Source organism: Stegostoma tigrinum, chromosome 3 (genome assembly GCF_030684315.1).
Source record: "Stegostoma tigrinum isolate sSteTig4 chromosome 3, sSteTig4.hap1, whole genome shotgun sequence".
NCBI classification, from domain to species: Eukaryota; Metazoa; Chordata; class Chondrichthyes; order Orectolobiformes; family Stegostomatidae; genus Stegostoma; species Stegostoma tigrinum.
In genome coordinates, this window is record NC_081356.1 from 124265909 (window position 1) to 124289651 (window position 23743).

Here is a 23743-nt window from a genome sequence, read left to right on the forward strand (position 1 = left end):
AGTACCTGGATGTAGACTGGGACACTGGTAGTGTAAGGCATAACGTGATGCAGATGTTACTTAACTGTGTTCCGGAGAATTTTGTTTTTCCAAGCACAGCATTTCCACTCCAAGAGAGACAGCTAGACCTTGTACTTAGGAATGAGGTGGGCCAAGTAGATCAAGTGACAGTGACGGATTATTTGAAGGACAGTGCTCAGTTTATCACAAATCGTGACAACAACAGTGGAAAGTGATGTTGGTCAAAAATGATCAACTGGCAGACAGCAGACATCAATGGGACAAGAACAGAAATAGACTGGATAGGTAGGAACCAAAGGCTGGCAGGAAGAACAGCAGCTGAGCTATGAGCTACTTGCAAAGAGGAGATGTTTGTATTGTCCAGGTATATTCGCTGAAAAGAGGAAGGTAGGACAAACAAATACAAAGCATGTGTGATTAAAATTAAACAAAAAAAAAGAGAAAAAATGCGTTTATGGAAGTAAATACAACCAAGCCGAATCCATCAGGTTTTGGAGATGGTGAGAAAACAAATATGAGAAGCAAAGTAGGGTTATGGCAAAAAAAAGTCAGCCATTATAAAATAGGAAAGCGAAGAACACATCAGCTGTAAAAGTGTGGCAAAAAAGGAGGAATAGGGCTGATTAGGGATCAAATGGGTTTAAATTCGAGGCAAGAGACATGGCTGAGATGTTAGATGAATACTTTTCATCTGTCTTTACTCATTAAGCAGATGCCATTCAGGCTTAAGTGACAGAAAAAAAACTCTTTCACTAGAAGGACTCAAAATTGATAAAGTCTTGGTGTTGGATAAGTTTTTGGCACTTGAAGCTGCGCAGGTGCCAAGACTGGATGAGATGCACTCAAAGATAATGAAGGATGGTAAAGCTGAAATTATCTTTTAAACTTCCATGGATTTGAGGTGGTGCCAGAGGATTAGAGAATTGCAAACATTGTTCAAAAAAGGTCCTAAGATCAGCCTAATAAATACAGGCCAGTCAGTTTAACTTCGGTGATAAAACCTTCTGGAAATAATGCATAATTCAGGATTGAATTATTTGTCACAGAAAAATGTGGATTGTTTGGGAAGAGTTAGCACAGACTTGTTCAGGGAAAACCATGTTTAACTAACTTTCTGGAAAATTCTGAAGCAATAAGGGAAACCGGTTATAACAGCAATGCTGTTGATGTGTTGTATGTGGACTTCGGAAAGGCATTCAATACAGTGCCATAAAATAGACATGTGAGCTAAGTTACAGGTCACCTGCAGTGTGGGAAGCACAGGACAATTTCAAATTTTGCGAAGGACACAAAAAGCTTGAGGATTGTAAATAAAAATATTGAGATCCTTGATGCTGCAAAGTAGAGAGAATCAATCTTCCATTTAATAGTACTTATAAAGTTGTTTTGAGACATTGGTTGAATACATACCTTTAATGTTGGGGATGACCCAACATGAGCAGGTGGTGGATTTCCTGCCCACCCATGTAGACGATAAATATGCCCAACACGCGAGCAAGGTACAAACAGCAATTTGCCTCCACACTGCCATATCTAGAGACCAAAAGGGAAAATAAAGACGGAAAAGATATTTTGTGTGTAGTGTAATATTCTTAAATTACATATAATTGTGGAGAAAAGTAATCCATTAATTATTCCAGTCAAAAAGTCACCCATATGATAGTTTCAGAATGGACTGCAATCCCCGTAAGTAAAACCTTTCATAAATTCTTGAAGGCTGTTAAAAAACTACATTGGTACACACTTTTATTGTCAAGTTCTGACATTTTATGACACAAGTGATGTCACTGTGGCTTGTGTTTGTGTGGCAGGAGAGAAGGAGGTTTTGCAGGCTTACAAAGCTAAAGGATGTGGCAGTGTTATTGAAATAATGACAGAGTGTAAGGGGCGAGGCAAGTGTACAAACATAGGAAAAAAGCAAACACCAAAGAGGGATAAAATGCCAAAAATGCACAATTATGAACAAATGAACAAGACCTGTAATACCACTAATAAAATCATGGATGATCAGAATTTAATTTCAACTCTACATCCATGCATATTCCAAGAATCTTTCATCCACTTGGTAATCAAGAATTTACCTCTGCCTTAAAAATGTTTAAATTCCAAAGGCTCTCAACTTTCAGAAAAAGATGGCATGAAATTCTGTTATTACTGTCTACAGTACTCCAGGTGCAATCTTGCCAACGTCTTGTATAAATGAAGAATAATCCCCTTATTCTTGCATTCAATTCCCCTCACAATAATCCATAACATTCTAATAGCTTTCTTGGCTAACTGCTGTACCTGCATATCACTTCACTTGATGAAGGGGCAACACTCCAAAAGCTTGTGATTTCAAATAAACCTGTTGGACTATACCTGGTGTCATCTGACTTCTGGCCACCAATCTTCTGCACACCTAAATCTCTGGGCATCTAGAAAATATGTTTCTTTTTTATTCTTTCTGCCAAAGTGGCTAATTTCACAGTTTCCCACATTGCATTCCATTCGCCAGGTCTTTGCTTATCTATATCACTCTGCAGGCTCCTTACCTCCTCTTCTCTACCTATCCTGTGTCATCAGCAAATTTAGCTACCATACCTTTGGTCTCTTCATCCAAATATTTTATATAAACTGTAAAGAATTGAGGCCCCAGCATTGATCCCTGTGGCACACCATTCATAACATCCTGCCAGCCTAAAAAGACTCACAACATCCTAATCTCTGCATTCCATTAGCAAGCCAATCTTCTATCCATGCCAATATTACCTATTAACTCTTACTTTCCACGTTAACTTTCAATATGGAATATTCTGGAAATCTATATACAATGCATCCACTGGTTTGCTTGTGTCTACAGCACATAACTTATCGGAGTTCTTTGAAGAAGTCAATAAAACGTGATTTCCTCTTGACAAAATTTAATTTCATTTCATGCCTGATCCAAATGTCCTGTTAAAACATCTCAATAGTAGCTTTTAACATTTCTCCCATAACAGATGCTAAGCCAAATGGTCTATAGTTTCCTGCATTCTGCCTCTTACTTTTTTTGAATAAAGGAGTTACATTAGCTATTTTCCAATCTCAAGAAACCTTCCTTGAATCTAATGAGTTTTGGAAAATTAAGACCAATGCATCAACTGGCTCCTTCTTATAAGGCCTTAGGATGAAAGCCATCAACACCTGGAGTCACGTCAACTCTCAGGTCCAACAACTTAACTCAGTTTTACTTTCCTAGTATTTGTAATTTTCAAGAGTTCCTCCCTTCCTGTCCAATAAATTTACAGCTATTCCCTGGATGTTATTCGTCTCCTCACCAGTGCGTACTGACAAAATATCTTGTATATTCACCTACCATTTCTTTATCCTCCATTATTTTTGAGGTTTATAAATTAATGGCACCCCGACTTCAATGCCTTCAACAGAATAAATGAATTGAAGGCCAAACAGAGATTCTAGGGTATGATCATATACCCACTGCAGACAAAAAGCTGGGAACTACATGGTCGGGGGTGGTGACTTTTTGAAAGCACTTTTTAGGATGGAATAAATGCTGGATGTGAGTTTGCTCACTGAACTGGAAGGTTCGTTTTCAGACGTTTCATTACCATTCTAGGTAAAATCATCAGTGAGCCTCCAGTGAAGCGCTGGTGTTATGTTCCGCTTTCTATTTATCTGTTTAGGTTTCCTTGGGTTGGTGATGTCATTTCCTGTTCTTTTTCTCAGAGGACGGTAGATTGGCTCCAAATCAATGTGTTTGTTGATGGAGTTCCGGTTGGAATGCCATGCTTCTAGGAATTCTCGTGCGTGTCTCCGTTTGGCTTGTCCTAGGATGGATGTGTTGTCCCAATCAAAGTGGTGTCCTTCCTCATCTGTATGTAAGGATGCTAGTGATAGTGGATCATGTCTTTTTGTGGCTAGTTGATGTTCATGTATCCTGGTGGCTAGCTTTCTGCCTGTTTGTCCAATGTCGTGTTTGTCACAGTTCTTGCAAGGTATTTTGTAAATGACGTTCGTTTTGCTTGTTGTCTGTACAGGGTCTTTTAAGTTCATTAGCTGCTGTTTTAGTGTGTTGCTGGGTTTGTGGGTGACCGTGATGCCAAGAGGTCTGAGTAGTCTGGCAGTCATTTCCAAAATGTCTTTGACATAGGGGAGAGTGGTTATGGTTCTGGGCCCGTTTTCTCTGTTTGTTTGGGTTTGTTGCTGAGAAATCGGCGGACTGTGTTCATTGGGTACCTGTTCTTTTTGAATATGCTGTATCGGTGATTTTCTTCTGCTCTTCGTAGTTCCTCTGTGCTGCAGTATGTGGTGGCTCATTGAAATAAATGTTCTAAGGCAGCTTCGTTTGTGGGTGTTGGGATGGTTGCTCCTGTAGTTTAGAATTTGGTCCGTATGTGTTGTTTTCCTGTAGACGCTGTTCGCTCGACTGTGGCATCTAGGAATGGCAGTTTGTTGTTGTTTTCCTCCTCTTGTGAATGTTATGCCAGTAAAGGGTATTATTGATGGTCTTGAAGGTTTCCTCTAATTTGTTTTGTTTAGTGATGACAAAGGTGTCATCCACATAGCGGACCCAAAGTTTGGGTTGGATGATTGGCAGAGCTGTTTGTTCGAGTCTCTGCATTACTGCCTCTGCTAAGAACCCTGATATCGGAGATCCCATGGGTGTACCGTTGGTTTGTCTGTAGGTTTTGTTATTGAAAGTGAAGTGGGTGGTAAGGCATAGGTCCACTAGCTTGACGATGTTATCCTTGCTGATGAGGTTGGTGGTGTCTGGTGTATGTGTCTTTGGTTTTTCTAATAGTGTAGTCAGTGTTTCTGTGGCCAGGTTGATGTTGATGGATGTGAACGGGGCTGTTACGTCAAAGGAGGCCATTATTTCATCTTGGTGTCTTTGATGGTGTTCAGGAATTCTTGGGTTGAGTGAATGGATTGGCGCGAGTCTTCTACTAGGTGTTTTAGTCTTTGGTATAGTTCCTTGGCTAATCTGTACGTTGATGTTCCCGGTAGCAAGACTATGGGTCTGAGGGGGGCTCCTGGTTTGTGAATTTTTGGTAGTCCGTAGAAGTGTGGTGTGTTGGATCCATCTGGTTTCATTTTTTGGAAGTCTCTCTTGTTTAATTCTCCAGATTTTAGAAGTTTTTTGAGTAAGGCATTGAATAAATGCATTAGCAAGAAATGATCTTGGATCACAATATTCCAAATGTGGTCTTACCACAACCTTATAAAGCCTCAGCAGTACAACTGGTATTCTAACCCTATTGAAATGAATTCTAGCATTGCATTTGTCTTCCTAACTGCTGACTGAACCTGCATGTTAACAATACAAGAATCAAGTCCTTTCGTGCTTCAGAATCCTGAAGCCATTCTCCATTTAGAAAATAGTTTACACCTCTATTCTTCCTACCAAAGTGCATAACCTTATACTTTCTCATAGCCTGTCTCAGTCCTTCTACAGCCTTGCCATTTCCTCAATATTACCTGTCCCTCCACCTATCTTTGTATCATCTGCAAACTTAGCAACAGCGCCTTCAGTTCTGTCACCCAGATCATTAATGTATAATGTGAACAGATGTCGCATCAACACAGGCCTCTGTGGAACTCCACTGTCATCCTGAAAAAAGACCCTTTCATTCCTACGGTCTACCTTCTGCCAGTCAACCAATGCTCGCAACCTTGCCCATATCACTATGAGCTCATCTTATTTAGCAGCCTGCTGTGCGGTACCTTGTCAAGACCTTCTGGAAATCCAAATAGATTATGTCCACTAGCTCTCCTTTATCTAACTTGCCCATTACCTCCTTACAAAGAATTCTAACAGGGTTGTCAGGCATGACCTACCCGTGACAATGTTGTGCTGACTCCACCCCATTTTACCTTGTGCTTACAAGTACTCAAAAATATCATCTTAATAACATACTCTAAAATCTTAACAACTGAGGTCAGGATAACTGGCCTATAGTTTCCAGTCTACTGTCCCCTCCTCTTCATAAAAAAAAGGGTGTTACATTAGCTATTTTCTAGTCCTCTATGTCCTTCCCTGACTCCAGTGATTCCTGAAGTGTCACCACCAATGCCTCTACTTTATTCTTAGCTGTCTCCTTCAGAACTCAGATGTAAACTATTTGGTCCAGCTGAGTTATTCCCCTTCAGACCATTTAGCTTCCCCAGTACAGTCTCTTTAGTGGTGGTCACTACACTCCCTTCTGTGCCCTGCCTCTCTTGAAGTTCTGTTATGTTGCTGGTGTTTTCCACTGTGCAATGGAGAGAGAGTCCACAGAAAGTTCACTGGGTTGACACCAAGTATGGATTTTTTGAGGAGTAGTTGAGTAGGTTGGGCTTATACTCACTGGAATCTATTAAAATGAATGGTGACATTACAGAAACTCAGAAGATTCTTTGAGGCTTAACAGCACAGATGGAGACAGGCTGTCTTCCCTCTGGAGGAGCAGTCTAAACTAAAAAGAGGGCTAAATTTCAGAGTATGCATTTGCATACATAGGTCAGAGATAAGGGCAAATTTCATCTGAGGAATCTGTGGAATTCTTAACTACAGAGGGCTGTAGAGCCAAGTCATTAAATATATTTCAGGCTGACAGGCATATTTTTAAAAATCAGTAAAGTAATCTAGGGTTATGGGGAAACAACAGAAAAGTGGAGCTGAGCTTTATCAGATCTGCCATGATCTCATTATACACTGAAGCAGTCTCAATGGACTAAATGGACTACTTCTCCAAAATCTGTAGTTTTACGGTCTTACGACCTCTGACAATGATATTGCAGCAACAACAGTGTGCTCTTAGGAGAAATGAACTTATGAATTCAAGAATAACATCTCACAATCTATTATATTTCTTGTCCATTACCTTATAAGATATCTCGAAGTTTTCACCTCCCCAGATTTGAAGGCCAGGGTCATATAGCCCAAGTTCAAAGAAGTAATCTCGTTCAATAGCGAACAAACCCCCAGCCATAGCTGGGGACCTAGCAAAGTCATTGTTGGATAAATAGACAGCAAATTAGAATTTCCAGCAATGTTGGTTACTTTGGCATCTATTGTGTTCTGAAGTGCACATTTTAAAAACAAAATCAATGTAAAACCAATTTAAAGTTGCAATGCCCTTTTCCAAAGTAGAATGTTAATTTCAGGTCAATTTGCTAAATTATGGCATAGTAGACTGTTGTACTAGAGATGTTAATTGGTTTGCAAGTTAGGAACCATCATTTAGTGTAAATAAATGCAACTATATTAAAAGAAAATGCATTTTTCACAAGGAGAATAAAATTTGTAAAAGACCAAATAAATACACTTGAAGATTTTAATTAATGCCTGAACAAAAAACACAGAAAAGGGTAAGGCAACTTAATGGCACACAAAATAAATCAATTGGAAAATACTGGTAACTCAGAATCTGTGGGAAAAACTGCAATTTATTGCTTCAAATGTAACCTTTGGAGTATATCCAGCATTTCCCATACTTTTTCAGTCAGTATGAGAAATTTTAATTTAGCTTTTATTACCCAAGCTCTTTTACTGAGAAATAAAATTACAATCCAATGTCTAAATGCAAACAAGCAAAGTAATGTGCAAGTCTAATGCAGAATCTGTGATCCAGTTAACAGAAAGAATTATCTTTGCCTTTATCTTGCCCTTTGGCTCTTCAAATTACCCCCACCCAACCCACCCTCAATGCAAAAATGTGTGTCTTATTAGGTGCAAGAGCAGGCAAGCCTGAGTTTTGTTTTGGTATGGTCACCTGCTTACTTTGATTTGACTGCAAATCTGGACCTGTTTGGTCTACAGCTGTCATCTTCCACATGCGTACTCCCAATTTTAATCATTCAAACCTATATCACCCTTACTTTCTCTTCTAAAGCACAGAATATAAACTTCAAAAGTTGCTTGTTTTCTTCTCCAACACCCTTTAACTTCTGGCTGTTGTGACATCTTCAAATTTCTTCAGTTATAATCAAGTTTTTTTTAATGTTGGACGATCTAATCTGAATATACGTCTGTCATGAGCTTTCAATTACTCCGGATTTCATCTCTGCTGCATGACATTAAATCAGCATTTTCATTTGATCCAAATCAAAGAATTAAGATAGCAGCATGAGTATGATTTTCTTTTAACTGTTATCCACTACTAAAGGGGGTGATGATCCAGGTAACTGTCTTGAGCTAAGGGCAACTATTTTATGGTCTCCAGTAGCTCTGCATTTCCTCAATTTATTTTTGAAAGTGAGCAAGCACCAGATTTATTTATCACTGCAAATTACACCTAAAAAGAAACTCTACTCAGTGCACCCCATAAACTCTGAAAATTGATCCAGTGGAAAATCAGCATTTTTCTATCGCAAACACTGCGTTATTCACTGGTGCCGAATGGGAAAGGGACCTTGAGGGAAATTTTTATATCAGGGAAGGGGAAGAATTACTTGGATAGTGTGTTTCAAGAGGCAGTTGCACCCGTTAGATCAGCTACTTTGTATTCAGTCAGTGGCCAGGAACAGGAGGATGTGACTATGAGTGAGGCAGGTAGAGAATTCCAGCAAGTAGTGCTACAGGACTCTCAGTCTAACAGGTTTGGGATTCTTGCTCCCTGTGGCAAATAGGGGCTGTACAGAGGATGAACAAACTGACTGACTACAGCACCATTGTACAGGGAGGCATTCAAAAAGGGGGGAGAAAACAGAAATGTAGTTGTAAATAGGAATAGTAAAGTTAAGAAACAGGCACTGTTCTGTGCTCAGGGCTGACAGTCCCAAAGGCTGTGCTGCCTTCCTGGTACCTGGGTTGATAATCTCTCATCTGGACTATTTAGGAACTTGGAGTGGGAGGGGAAAGATCTAGTGGCTGCGGTCCATTTAGGTACCAATGATACAGGTAGAAAGAGGACAGAGTTTCTGAGAGAATATGAGTAGCTAGGACTAAATTACAAAATTTAGCAGTATATTTTGCTTTTACAAAAGGTAATAATTTCTAGATTACTACCGGAGCCTCGAGCTAATTTGCACAGAGTCAACAAGATTAAAGAGGCAAATGCATGATTCAGAGATTGGTGTGGAAGATATGGGTTCAAATTCATGGGACATCGGCGCGAGTACTGGGAATGGAGGAAGCTGTTTCAATGGGATAGATTCCACCCGCAACATGCTGCTCCCAGATTCCTGGTGAATTGGATAACTCGGACTGTAGACAGGGCTTTGAAGTTAAAATAGTGGTTTGTAGGGGTTGTGGTGGGTTCATCTGCATGGAAAATCATGGAAACAGTTAAAGGGTGGGGGGGGGGGGTGGTGGGGGAGATCAGGCGAGGGAGGGCTTAGTGGAGATATTAATGTTTCCTTGACAAGTAATACGGCAGACAGCATGAAAAGGGTCAGGAATCTAACTTCAGGTGCAACAGGTAAGGGGACAACTAAGAGAAAGGAACACGTCTACACAGGGCTGAAGGTATTGCACTTAAATGAACAGAGTATACAAACAAAGGCAAAAATGAGCTTGTAGTACAAATTGAAATTGGTGGTTATGATGTTGTGGGTATCATATAGGCATGGCTGCAAGGAATCAGGGCTGGAAACCAAATATCCAAAGATACATGTACTGTTGAAAAGATGGGCAGAGCCGCCTTGTCAGTAAGAAATGAAATGAAATTGACAGCAAGAAGTGATCTCGAGCCAGAAGGTATTGAATCAATCTGAGTACAGCTGAGGAACTCTACCCAGATGGGAGTTACATACAGGTCGCCTAGCAGCAGTCAGGATGTGAGGCAGTAAATAAAATCAGAAGATTGAAAAGGCTTGTAAGAAAGACACTATTGCAACAATCATGGGGGACTTTAATACGCAAGTGGATTGTGAAAGTCAGTTTGGTAACCAAGAAAGTGAATTTGTGGAATATCTTCAGTATTTTTTGGATCAGTTTGTGGTAAAGTCCAGTAGGGAACAAGCAATTCTGGATTTGGTGATGTGAACTGAGGCTGCCTTGATTAAACAGCATAAGGTGAAACAACACCTAGGGAGCAGTAGCCATAATATGAAAGAATTCATTCTGCAGTTTGAGAGGGAGAAGCGAGAATCAGCTGTAACAGTATTGCGGTTGAGGAAAGTTAACCACAAAGACACGAGGGAGGGGCTGGTGAGAGTAGACTGGATGATTAATCTAGCAGGGAAGATGGCACAGCAACAATGGCATGAGCTTCCGGGGTTAATTTGGGAGGCACAGCAGAAATTCATCCCAAATGAAGCTGACAAGAGTCACTGTGGATTATTTTTGTTGCTGCATTTAAGACAGAGATAGATAGGTTCTTGATTTGCAAGGGTCAAGGTTTCCATGGAGAAGTCAGGAACATGGGGTGGGAAACATATCAGCCATGATCGAATGACGGAGCAGACCTGATTGACTGAATGGCCTAATTCTGCTCTTGTGTGTTCTGGTCTTTAGCTCAGCTAAAGCAAGGAAAGCAAAACACAAGTTATAGTACTTGTAAGGACAAATCTTTAAGCAGGTAGCTCCTCCATTAAAATATCAATTAGTACTGGTAATTTTGATTTATAAACATAATGCTGTAACATAATTTGCAAACTATAATTGCATAAACTTCTAATTAATGTACTAAATATTACAGGCTATGACATGCAAAGCACACTTAAATGAAGAATAAGGTCAGAGATTAAAAACAGCTTACAGAAGTGCTTTCATGTTAAAATAAGAATCACATTAGGAATGCACCTCAAAACACGGAAACACATGGCAGCAGAACCCCATGCATAGTCACAGCTTTTCATTTGCTCATATTGGCAGACCACCATAGTATGTTCAGGTAAGGTGGGTCCAAGATAATCAGAACAAGGAAAGTAGAACCACAGACTCAAACTAGGTTTTTTTTAAAAAAGGAGAGGGAGGATAGAAGAGAATCTCAAATCCATTATGGAAAACAGTGCAGTGAAAATCCAGGGGTATTAGAAAGGCAGAATCAGGTTAAAGCTCACTGCACTCACGTAATTATATCCTTTTCTTTGGTCTACCACACTGTGCAGAGAATAAGATGCATTACAAAACGTGTGAAACCACTATAATTATGGTACTTTTTTTTAAAAAACCTCCTTTAGTAGATTTTTGTACTTAGAAATTTCCAATGAAAACTGAAAGTCTCCACCAAGCTTTCGGCTGTAGATGCTTACGTATATTGGTCAGGCCACAGGACTGTCAATCAAATACTGGACCATTCCATTTGATGCAAGGAGAATCATTTGTGGACTAACATAATGTTATACAATATCAACAATATATGTACTGTGCACTCAAAATAAGCATATTTGGTGAAGGTGTCAACAAGTACATATTACAACCAATCTCAAATTGCGTAGAGTGAAATTTCAGCTGCTGAAATTTGATTTTTTGAAAATATCTTTACAATGTAGCTGCTATAAATGGAAAGGCAGAGATGAATGACTTGTTTCGCTCAACATAAGAACAGTCTAAACAACAAATGGATATTAAAGGACATTATGTTACACATAACCACGATTACTTTAATCAAATCTTTATATTTTGAAACACAAGATGGAGATGCATCTTATTCTTTGTAAGCAGAGTAAATCAGAGAGTATCTCACAACTTTTGTTGTGTAAAGATTGACCAATATTTAATGCTGAACACATCGACAAAAATGCCATTTTCACACTGTCACTCAAATTATCCCTGCATCAAACTGTATTTGATACTATGCATACAATCTATCAAAAGAAATTGGAAACAGCAAGCTTCCAAAAACAAGGCTGACATAAATTCTTGGATTATGTTAAATAGCCAGGAAATGCAAGCCAACATTAAGGTAACCTAACATGGACAGTCCCAAAGCCAGACTTAAACTGGTCTTTTGGAGTCTTAGTGTTTCTGCTGAGATATTAGTCCACATTGCCACCTGAGAAGACACACATGCCACAACCTCCCTTGTAAAATTAATCCCAAAACTGTCAACTCTTGAAAGGAACGCTTCCTTGTAACCTGCATAAATATCCTTTTTATTTCTTTGTTCTGTTGTACACTATTGAATTCAAAGTTCTGACTTATCCTTTAGATCTCTGTGCCTCAACCACATCTCTCCACAGTCCTCGACTCAACAACCAAAAGAATTCAAATGAACCCTCAAAAATTCTACTCTGCAGTCTCTAGATGCTTTCTGCACATTTTAGTTTGACTACATCCATTCTGGTGCGTAGGCTCAAGAGTCATACGCTAAATAGATTGAAGAATTGTTCAGATTGGGCAAACTGTGCTGCTCTCTAGAATTTAAGGACAAGAGGTGACCTTGTTGAACTCTCTCAAATACTTAAAGGGGAGAAACAGGGTAGATACAGTTGACAAACTGTATTTCCTGGTGGTGGGGAAGTTTGCATGTGGTTGGGGGGGGGGGGGGGGGGGAGATCTAAAACCAGGGGGCACAGCTTAAAAATAAATAACGAGGGATGTCACTTCGGTCAGAGATGAGGAGACATTATTTTCCTCGGTAAGTTGTGAACTTTTGGTACATTCTCTACCACAGAGAATGTGGAAGCTCAGTCTTTTAAGAAGATTTCTGATCACCAGCAGTGGGCAGGATTATAAGGATGGGGTGAGTAAAAGGCTTTGAAGTATTTGATTAGACATGCTGAATGGCTGGGTAAGTTTGACGGAATGAACGGTTTACTCCTGTTCTATGTTACTTTACAATATTCAAGATCCAAAGTGAAAAATTGGACTGTACAGTGGCAGAATATTCTCTTTCAATCCATACCTCTATGCATTTAGATACATGCATCCTTCATAATGGTAACGAGATTATGTCTTGATAATTTGAGGGATTCAGCACCTATGACTTCCAGAGTCTTTTCCCTGAAGTGTTACAACCTGTATCTTTCCATTAATCCAACACCACATCTAGTGACTTGTGTCCTAACTGCACAACTCCTCAAGCTCAAAATGCACCTCAGAATTATTCAACTTTATTCGCTCACGGTCCAAATCCATCAGCTTTTCCACCTCACTCTTCATAATTGTGAAGCAATAGGTGAAGCTTTGATATAAAGCCAGACAGTGTCTAAATCACTGCAACACAGTCATATCCTTAATTTCCAAAGTCTGTTTGCCATTGTCCAAAATATCAAAATTAGTTTCAGTGCATCAGGGTTAAAATTTGATTCAATTGGTTTTCTCCACTGATTTACCAATCCATTCCAATTACTCTCAACAGCAGCATTTTAATGGCGTCAAATGTGAAATTATATTGCAAAATTCATGAAATAAATCATGGTTCTTTCATGGTGAATTATCAACCTTGAATATGCTCTAGCTTCATGATTTTAATCCAAGGGAACAGGTTTGGGTATGGGAATTGATTTCTTCTGCCATTCAGGAAGGGGTTAAAGCTGTATTCTCAGCTCAGGTGCTTTATGAAATTTTACACTACTGTAATTCAAACCAATTTTCCACCTGAGTTCTTCTCGCGTTTTAGCAATGGAGAAATAATAGAAGCTTTTTGTTTACTTACCTAAATGTACTCATATGTGCATGCAATAAAAGGAGTGGCTTAAAGCTTCACCAGATGCCAAAATCTGGTGTGTTAAAAAATAACCCTGGCAACGTGATGATAATGGCAAAGTTCATTTGCAAAGAGGAAATAGTTCAATAGCAAATACAAACTTCTCAGCTTTCCCCTTATGAAATGCATCTTTTTACAAGATGTTCATTTTTGTGCATTTGGACAGAAATGTACAATTCACCTGATACATTCCATACTACATTATTTCCTTCCCAATTGTGCTGCTGGGGGAAATTAAGATGATTGCAGCCAACTGTGTGGGATTAGGACACTCCCTCTGCAATGAACACCAGCTCAGTGTACAAGTATGAGCTGTATTTTGGCAATTGCATTGTGCACTAAACTGGACATTCTGGTTTAGAGTATTACAAGCACAATCTTCACACAGAAACTGAAAAAGAAATATTGGTCGATCCTTACTTGGCACTCAGCACTTAAACTCTTAAATTATTTAAATCATGAAGTTTAAAAAAAATTAAGTTTCTTGCATTTAAAGCTAGAAAGGAATTGACAATTTATGTGAGTGCAATCTTTTCATGTCATTGTGAATATGACTTTTCAGGTAAAGGAGAAACGAAATATTACAGAAAAAACAGGGACAGAAACACAAATGGACATTAGCTGGATAGAGAATTAGTGCGTAGAATTTTTATATGTGGCAGTTATTAAATGTTCTAATGATTACCAATATGGTTCAGTTCTATGTTTTCTCCTTTCCTTCTCCCGCTTGGATAGAGGGACACGCTTCCACAGCATGCTCCAATCCCATGCTCCTCTAGCAAAACCATCTTCGTCACCACCCCCTTGTGGTGATATCTCGTAAGTATTTCCATTTATGGCATCTATGAGTGGGACAGTACATGTGGTTCTGCAGCAATATCGTTGGAGGCGGAAAGGGTAGGTGCAAGGATCCATGCGTCAATATTTTACAGGAATTAGGGTCAAGGATGCAGCAGGATACATGGGAGAAACAGAAAAATTACAGGACTTAGAGATACATTGACAAACAATAAATAAATTCAATGTGATTACCGATAAGGCTCAGTTTTATGCATTCTTCTGGCCTTTTCACGACTGTTTAATGGAACACGCTTCCACAGCAAGCTCCAATCCCAGGCCCCTCTGGCAAAACCATCCTCATCCCCACCTTGCTGTGGTTCAATGGTAAAGTCATTACCATCTATATAATCTATAAGGGGAACTGTGCATGAAGTTCTGAAACAAACATTTAAGAACACAATCGATACCAAAAGTACAACTTTAGAAGATGCAATTTTACTATTCAATTATCCTGATGATGTTTCAGGTCTGCTGCCTGAAATAGTAATCTAAAGTTGCTTTTTGTCAAGAGTCACTTCAGATCATTCACCTAGGTTACTGTTACGTGATAATATTCAAGTGTGGCATCATTGCTGATGTGTCAAAAGGGACGATTCTGGCACTTTCGTTGAGATTGGCCAATCCAGTAAGCACCTGAAGGATCTGGAACCTTTAGATCTGCAAGGTTTGCTGGTGCATTTATTGCTTAAGCTATTAGTGGCCTGAAACACCCATAGTTTTTATGCATATGGCACGCTTTGATCTGGTTATAAATAAATCATAAAAAGGTATCGTGAGAGTAATTTATTATTTATATTCATTCCAAAAGGTGCAAAGATTTCATATGTAAAGAGTGTACATATATAAAAACAAAACCCACCTTTAAGTACTATTTTGAAAGAGTTGTTAAAGTGACATTTGGAAAATAAAGATTCATTCAAACACTTCAAATTTGCTGAGGGGCAAGTAGGGCAAATTACTGCATTTCTCAGGATTTTGTAGTAATTGAAAATGACAACTAAGGAATGCAGTAAGTTCAGCATTATATAAACAAATTTCTTAAGTTATCTTAACAACAAATATAGTTGACTAAAATTAACACTGCATCATCCATGCAATTCAGAACTATTGCAGAAGACATTTTAAAAATCATTTCCAAGGTGCGCAGTCAGAATAGGAAATTTAGGCTTTTGGTGACTGGAAACCAATATTTTACTTTCAGCACAATGGCGAAAATGCCATAATAATTTCACAGCAACTGAGTTTACAAGGACAGTTACTTTTACCTCAATCTATGGCAAGCTTAGAGTCTTTATTCTATACAGTGTGGATGACAATGGTGGAAAAGGAGGGAGGTCAAATCTATTACTGCTTTTCCTTGGGGGAAGAAAGTGGAAAAACAAAACTGAATTTGGTCAGCAAGAGTACTAAGTGAGGACGTCAGTGTAATGCAAAAAACAGAGAAACTCTAGCACTGGAATTTTAGAGGAAGCCTTCAGTAAATGGATGTTGGACCTTTGCAGGATTTTGATCATTATAAAAATAGGTAGGTTACTTGCATCACGACAGAAATTTAAACTCAGCCATTTTTTGACCCCTCTGTTTAAAACAGACATGGATTAAGTGAATATACTCTACACAATGCTCTGTTTTATAATTCTGAAGCAGCACCAACCCTTACAGAGGAGGAAAGCGGAACAAATGTGCTGTTTTTTGCATGACTACTACGTATAGATAACAAACTTGCATTTGGGAAAGGTGTTCATTTACCTTTAAACATTGAGGGGTTACATTGAACTGCAGGGTCAAGAAGGTATCTCTAGGGCCCTGGGTTTCTCCTTTTTCCCGGTCCTCTTGTTCCAGTATCCTCTTCTTTAAAAATTCTCCTCATAGTCTTTGGATGCCCAAAATTAAGTACCATTGACATAGTGGGGTCGAACTGTTAGATACAGGCAAAACTACTTGGCTTTTGTACTCTGCATGTGTGCGTCCCATTTACTCTCTCACGTGCTCTCACTCTCAGAGGTGAAACCACGTTGGTTAGGGACCAGGTCAGGAATGGAAAGGGTCTCAAGGGGCTGTAACCATGTCTGAAGACGTGAAGAAAGCAGGACCCTACAAGGCCTAAAATGAACAGAGCTTGAATCAGTAAGAAAGGAGCACCTAGGGCATCTGTCTGCCTCCTACTTGGTCACTGAATGTAGTTGATCAGAGAAACTGAAGTCATGGTCAAATAACACATCATTCACAACAGTCTATGCATCAGATTGGCTGCTTAGGATACTGACCGTCCAGATTGTTAGGCTACTGGGCTAATCGGCTTGGGCCCCTCTACGGGTGATTAGCACCATATGCCCTACTCTCCCTTTTCAAGACCTTTTTGAACAATGGTTTGAAAGTTGAGAATGCACTTCTGACGTGAGTCTTCGTGAATAGCAGACCAACAAGTTACTTTTAAAGTACATCAATGGATCCAGAAGTTTAAACAAAAAAAAACAAACAATGCCGGCAACTACGATGATCTAATCAAGAGAGAGGCCACAAAATGAGTGGTCTACAAAAACAAAGTTGCTGGAAAAGCTCAGCAGGTCTGGCAGCCTCTGTGGAGGAAAAAAAAAAGAGTTAACGTTTCAGGTCCGGTGACCTTTCCTCAGAACAGTTCTGAGAAAGGGTCACCGGACCCAAAACATTAACTCTGTTTTCCCCTCCACAGATACTGCCAGACATGCTGAGCTTTTCCAGCAACTTTGTTTTTGTTTCTGATTTACAGCATCTGCAGTTCTAAGTTTACAATTCCTGTGGGTGGAACTAATCTTTTGACACAGGACTACTTTTGATAGCTATCATTACTGGTTTTAAACCCAATTCTATCTGTCCATTCAGGTTAATGTTAAGAAGTCTCAATGCATTTTTCAAAAAGGGCAAGGATTTCTATCAGTGTCCAACTGGGCATTTTGCCTGTTGGCATTTGGCTGATAGTTGGCAGCCATGCTTGCTACATGCACTCTAACTTACAGAATCACTGAAATGCTACGGCAAAGAAGGCGGCCATTTGTCCCATAATGCTTACACCAGCTCGTTAACTGAGTGCCACTACTCTACGTCAATCTCCTGCTTTTCCCCATATTAACCATCTGAAGGGCTTTGAGCTGCTGAAAATATGACAAAACAATTCAAAAGTGTGAACATTTGAAGGACATTTTTACAAAAGCTGGAACAGGCTGGAGTCCATAGGAGGCATTTTTATTCTGTAGGCCAAAAAAACCCACCTACACTACATGTACATGCACTACAAACAGAGCTTTTCTACATACAGACCAGCTGCTGCGTTGGATAACAAACAAACGAATGTTGAAGGTACTTCCATCATTTTAGTCACAATGTATGTGTGATGCTCTATAACACCTGTAATAAATGAATAAATATTCAAACCATCCAGGAGATTGTCTATCATTTTAATTAGCAGGCACGTCATGTAATGACTTACATATTTTGTGTAAGTGGGAGTACATTCTGAAACATGCTTGTTATTGCGATACTAGCAAGGCCAGCATTTATTGGCCAACATTAAGTGCCCTTGTGAAGATGGTGGTGAACTGCCTTCATCAGCACAGCAGTCATCCTTGAAAGTTGCCACCCAGGTTGACAGGGCTGTTAAGAAGGCATACAGTGTTTTAGCTTTTATTAATAGAGGGATCGAGTTCCGGAACAAAGAGGTTATGGTGAAGCTGTACAAAACTCTGGTGTAGCCGCACTTGGAGTATTGTGTACAGTTCTGGTCACCGCATTATAAGGATGTGGAAGCTTTGGAAAGGGTGCAGAGGAGATTTACTAGGATGTTGCCTGGTATGGAGGGAAGGTCTTACGAGGAAAGGCTGAGGGACTTGAGGCTGTTTTCATTGGAGATAAGAAGGTTGAGAGGTGAATTAATTGAGACATATAAAATAATCAGAGGGTTAGATAGGGTGGATAGGGAGAGTCTTTTTCCTAGGATGGTGACAGCGAGCACGAGGGGACATAGCTTTAAATTGGAGAGGTGAAAGATATAGGACAGATGTCAGAGGTAGTTTCTTTACTCAGAGAGTAGTAAGGGAATGGAACGCTTTGCCTGCAACGGTAGTAGAATCGCCAACTTTAGGTACATTTAAGTCGTCATTGGATAAGCACATGGACGTACATGGAATAGTATAGGTTAGATGGGCTTCAGATCGGTATGACAGGTCGGCACAACATCGAGGGCCGAAGGGCCTGTACTGTGCTGTAATGTTCTATGTTCATTTCCGTTCACTTGTGGCAGCTGAACACATTGCTGGCAAAAGCAGCATTTCTTATCCTTGCCACTAGTAATGACCTACTAGTCTTCCAGCTTATTCATTCTCCCTGATAAGACCTCCACCTTTGCTCCATTAGGTCCTCTATGGCTGCAGCTTTGAACTCACTTGGCATACTTTAGGTTTTCAAGGTCAGATCTTCTGGACCACATTATTGCTGCTGGATCCTACATTCCTTTGCTAATACTGTTTATAACTCCAGGATCATTCTGGATTATGAAGCCAATTATTCACTGGTTTTCACTATTACCCACCACCTTCTTAAAAACAACTCCTTATCCCTTCAATCCTCATCTTCAATGGCATAATGTGAAGCATTATCTTACGTAAATAAGATGCAGTGGCCACATCGGTTACATCCGGGTTCTTAGTTATCGTAATGTAGTAAAGGCCCAAGTCACTTCTTTTAGTAACATAGCATTTGTTAAGGGATGAATGCTGGCCAGCACACTGGGAGAACTCCTTATTTTTCTTCCACTAGTGCCTTGGGATCTTGAATGCTCACCTGAACAGTTTACTGCCTTATCATGTTTCATATTGTTGGTTATTTCCCCTTTCATCTGTTACACAATTTAGTTTCTCCAATGCTGTCTTTCGTAAAAAATCTTTATGTTTTCACTGCACGGTGCTCCTAGTGTCAGTGCTGATTTAAGAGGCATTAACATGAAGTGTATTAGCTCACAGTTTTCATTGATTTAATTGTAGCAAGGCACGAATGACACATCTTAATTCTCAAGATTAATACAAAACTCTAGTCAGACTCTGGGACTTGCATTGCTGACCACCTTGTCCAGAGATGACATGTTGCAAATGTGACTCTGGGCTGTTTAACGAAATTAAACATTCAGCACTATTTCAGTGATCACAGGGATCAGCTAAGGTAGAACTCACTTACCTGAGCCAGAAATAAGTGAAATACACGGTCTAATGCTGTTGTGATGATTTGGGGTTGAGACAAGGCAAGAGAGGAGAGGATCCTGTTACGACCCCATTTGAATACATAAATAACAATCCTGAAATTAGTTATGGTATGTTTAAAAAAAAAAGTGGTTCCACCATCATTTACAGTCCCCTTCCTGAACTGAGTTGAAATAGAACAGCTTGCCTTACCTATTCGCAGCAATTGGAGCTATCAGCGGCGCATACCAGTTTGGTCCAACTTCGCAATGAGCATCAAGATATATCAGTACCTAAAAAAAAGAACAAATATCTCACTGAATCAACACCATAACTAAGCACTGATTAGACCATACTGTGTATTAGTTAATTAATACTAAGTAGAAATAAGATTCGCCATAAACGTCCACAGGTAAATGTGTGAGAAAACAGAAGATCAATGAAGAATGACCAAAGGCTATTCAGGTCCATCTTTGTTTTTTTAAAAAGATAATCATCAGGATTGTCTTTATGTCATTTTTTGAACAAATGCATAGCTAAGTTTCCATAAGCAGCCAAAAAATATAAAAACATCAATGACAAAAGACTGACATACACACTTCTAGGAATTCACAATTTCCTGTTGGGCACAGTGGTACACGTGCAAACAAATTGTGAAGTGAAAAAGCGAAGACGAAGTAGTTGCAGATCTGTTGAAAATGCACATAAACTATAATATTAAGACACACTATTTAGGCCTGCCAGTTGTCACTGTTTATTGCCTACTTCTAAAAAAAACTTTTAATTTTCCAATGCTCCTTCTGTAGTCCTTCAATTACTTTTCCTTCATTCAACTTTCTGAACCAATTCAGAATGTTAATATTTATTCAATTTAAAAAAAATCCATTTGCTCAAACAGATCCATGCTTGCGTTAACTCATTCAACCTTCTTAATTTAATGCCACCTCCAAATCATTCACTCCTTTCTCTGTGTACTGTGGCTTCCTTGTAAATAACATAAAGGCAATTTTTTTTTCAAATTTACTATGGATTAAAAATTAGGAGGAGACACTGCTTTAAATCAAAAAAAATGGGAAGATGATGCTGAAATGACTCCACAGTGGATGGTATTTGGTCACCAAGTCACTATTTATTCACATGGAGAGCGTCCTTGATACTGATCCAGCTTCCTCTGAGAGCTGGCTCTGAGTGACCAGTATCTCTGACACTCTTTTTTTCCTTTATTCATTCATGGGATGAGGGTGGCGCTGGCTGGGCAGCATTTACTGTCCATCCCTAATTGCCCAGAGGGCAGTTAAGAGTCAACCACATTTGTGTGGGTCTGGAGTCACATGTAGGCCAGACCTGGTAAGGATGGCGGTTTCCTTCTCTAAAAGGACATTAGGGAACAAAATGGGTTTTTCTGGCATTTGACAATGGAGTCACAGTCATCTTTAGATTCTTATATCTGACAGCCAGGGGTCCCTGATTCGATAACAGCCCCAGTCAGGGAACTCATGTTCTATGAGGTCCACCAGGCTGACATCATTACAAACATTACATCCCTCCCCCTCAGAGTCTGAGGACATAGGCCAGTTATATTTCTGTAGCTCCTCCTGGGGCATTTTAGTAGAGTCAGGTTCGTCCAACTCTGCTTTTGACACCAGTGGCAAGTAACACACAGGCCTCTTGAGCCTGCAGCATCTCAGAAAAAATTCATCTTCCTCTTCAGGTGGCAAAAGCATCGAGGTGGCAGCTTGTGCCATGTCCATCTCAGATTCCAAGGTATCTTCAATGCCTGATGGAGAGGGAGAGCCCACAGACTCCAGAACAGTTGGAAAGGCAGTCGAGGAGCTGGGCATGTTTTGCTCCCGCATCGTTTGAAAGTTTGCCACTTTCATATGGTTCACGTGCTTGCTCACAACTGTTGTATCTACTGTGACTTGATATGTCACTGGACCGGACCTTGTATTGACCATGCCTCTTACTCGTGCAGGACCATTCCTGGGATGCCTACACCAGACTTCATCCCCTAAAGTAAAAAGTGTCTCTCTCGCTTAACAGAGTTTTATGCCCATCATTAATGTTTGTGTCCAGTTTTAATGTTCCTGATGCTGTTTCATCCCAACCATCCCCATAGGCCATGGTGACCGTCACTAGAAGGGTTAAAAATCAATAAAGAAAACGTCTTGGATAGATTGTTAGCATTTAGAGTTGACAAGACATCAAAACCACATAAGATGTATCCAAGGATTTTGAACGAAGTGAGGCAGAAATTAGGGAGGCACTGGTGATAATTTTTCAGTCTTCCTTCGAATCGGTGGAAGTGCCAGAAAACTGGACATTTGCAAAACACTATAGCCTGATTCAAGAAAGGTTGTGAGGATCTTCCCAGCAATTATGTACTAGTTAATTTAACCAGTGGTGGGGAAATTGAGAAAAAATATTCAGAAAAGAATTAGTAGTCACATGGAATAGGTTGAGTTGATTAAGAAGAGTCAACATGGATTTTTAACTAACTTACTGGAGTTTTCTGAAGAGGTAACAAAAAAAAACTCCACAAGGGTGACACTGTTGGATGTGGCAGACATGGATTTCAAAAAAGCTATACAATAAATTTGTGAGAAATGTTATCTGTCATGGCATAAAATGGACAGTAGCAACGAAGATACAAAATTGGCTGAGAGATGGGATGACGCAATGGCCTAATGGCATCATCAATAGACTGTTAATCCAGCACCCCAGGAAATAATCTGGGAACCTGCGGTGAATCACGCAACAGTCGCTGGTGGACTTTGAATTCAATAAATGCCTGGAAGTAAAAATCTGATAGTGGCCATGAATCCATTGTCAATTCTTTTGGAAAAGTCTGTCTGGTTCACTAATGTCCCCTTTTGGGAAATAAACTGCTAGCCTTACCTGGTCTAGCTGACAATGTAATTCCAGACACACAGCAATGCAACTGATTCGTAACTGCACTCTGGGCAATAAATGACCTGGCCAATGATGCCCACATCATGTGAATGAATTTTTTAAAATGGTAATAATAATGGACAATTAATATTTTTTAGGCTGGAGGAAGGTTTGCAGTAGAGTTCCCCAGGGTATTGGGACTCCTGCTTTTCATAATAGATATTAATGATCTAGATTTTGGTGTGCAGGGAACAATTTCTGAGGTTACTTATGTCGATAATCTTGGAAGAATTGTAAACCGTGAGGAGGCAAACGTGGAACTCTAAAAAGGACAGAGGCAGGTTGGTTGAGTAGGCAGATACATGACAGATGAGTTTCAACGCAGAAGTAAGCACTGATGCAGTTTTGTTGGAAAAATATTGAAAGGCAATATAAAAGAAGGGGTATAATTCTAAAGGGGCTACAGGAGCAGAAGGGCCTGATGTACAGGTGCACAGAATAGGAGAGGGCAGTAAATAAAGCAGTGTCCTCAGCTTTATTAACAGAAGCACAGAATACAAGAGCAAGGAGGTGATGTCAGATCTCAGCCGCAGTATTGTGTACAGTTGTGGGCACCACATGATAGGAAAGATATGAATGCCCTGGCAACAATGCATAAGTGATTTACAAGAATGGTTCCTGAAACGAGAAATTTCATTTGTAAAGGACAGATTGAAGATGTTGGGATTATTCTCCTTGGAGACAAAGCAAGAGGGAGTCTCTTCCCATTCATAAATAAAAAACAGAACGAGTGGGAATATGTTTGAACTGATGTGTAAATGAGGTAGAGATGATTCGAGATAAAAACTCACACAGCAAGCAGGTGGGTTATGAAATGTACATGTTGTAGATCCAGGTTCATTTTTGAGGCATTCAAGAGGGCATTGGATAATTATTTGGAAGAAAAGTTGTACAGGGATATGGGAAGAGAGGCAGGAGACCAATACTGGGTCATAAAACTGGTGCAGGAATAATGTGCGGAATGTCCTGCTTCTCCGTGACACGGTTCAGTGAACTTCTAATTTTTCTGTATTTTTAATTGCGGACTGAAATGGGGAAAAAAAAACATTAAAAAGTAAGGTTGAGGAAAGGATTGCTATACTTTTCAAAAGCAACGTAGCAGCACTGCTAAACATTATTTTTACCGTTGTCTGTTCAAATTGCAGGAAATTTTGTTGCACACAA

At 39.7% G+C, this 23743-nt stretch overlaps 1 protein-coding gene across 2 annotated transcripts in view; it reads right to left on the minus strand.

The window, feature by feature from the left end:
* Nucleotides 1-23743, minus strand: part of galnt7 (UDP-N-acetyl-alpha-D-galactosamine: polypeptide N-acetylgalactosaminyltransferase 7) — a 126595-nt gene that overhangs the window by 14314 nt on the left and 88538 nt on the right. Inside the window, exons 5-8 of one of the 2 annotated variants that reach the window (XM_048526979.2) lie at nt 19841-19920; nt 14613-14795; nt 6867-6984; nt 1432-1554 (exon numbers count right to left, since the gene is read on the minus strand). In XM_048526979.2, the coding sequence (XP_048382936.1) occupies nt 1432-1554; nt 6867-6984; nt 14613-14795; nt 19841-19920 (504 nt within the window). Of the gene's footprint in view, nt 1-1431; nt 1555-6866; nt 6985-14265; nt 14449-14612; nt 14796-19840; nt 19921-23743 lie in introns of both variants that reach the window. The other variant, XM_048526978.2, reaches the window with a different exon arrangement.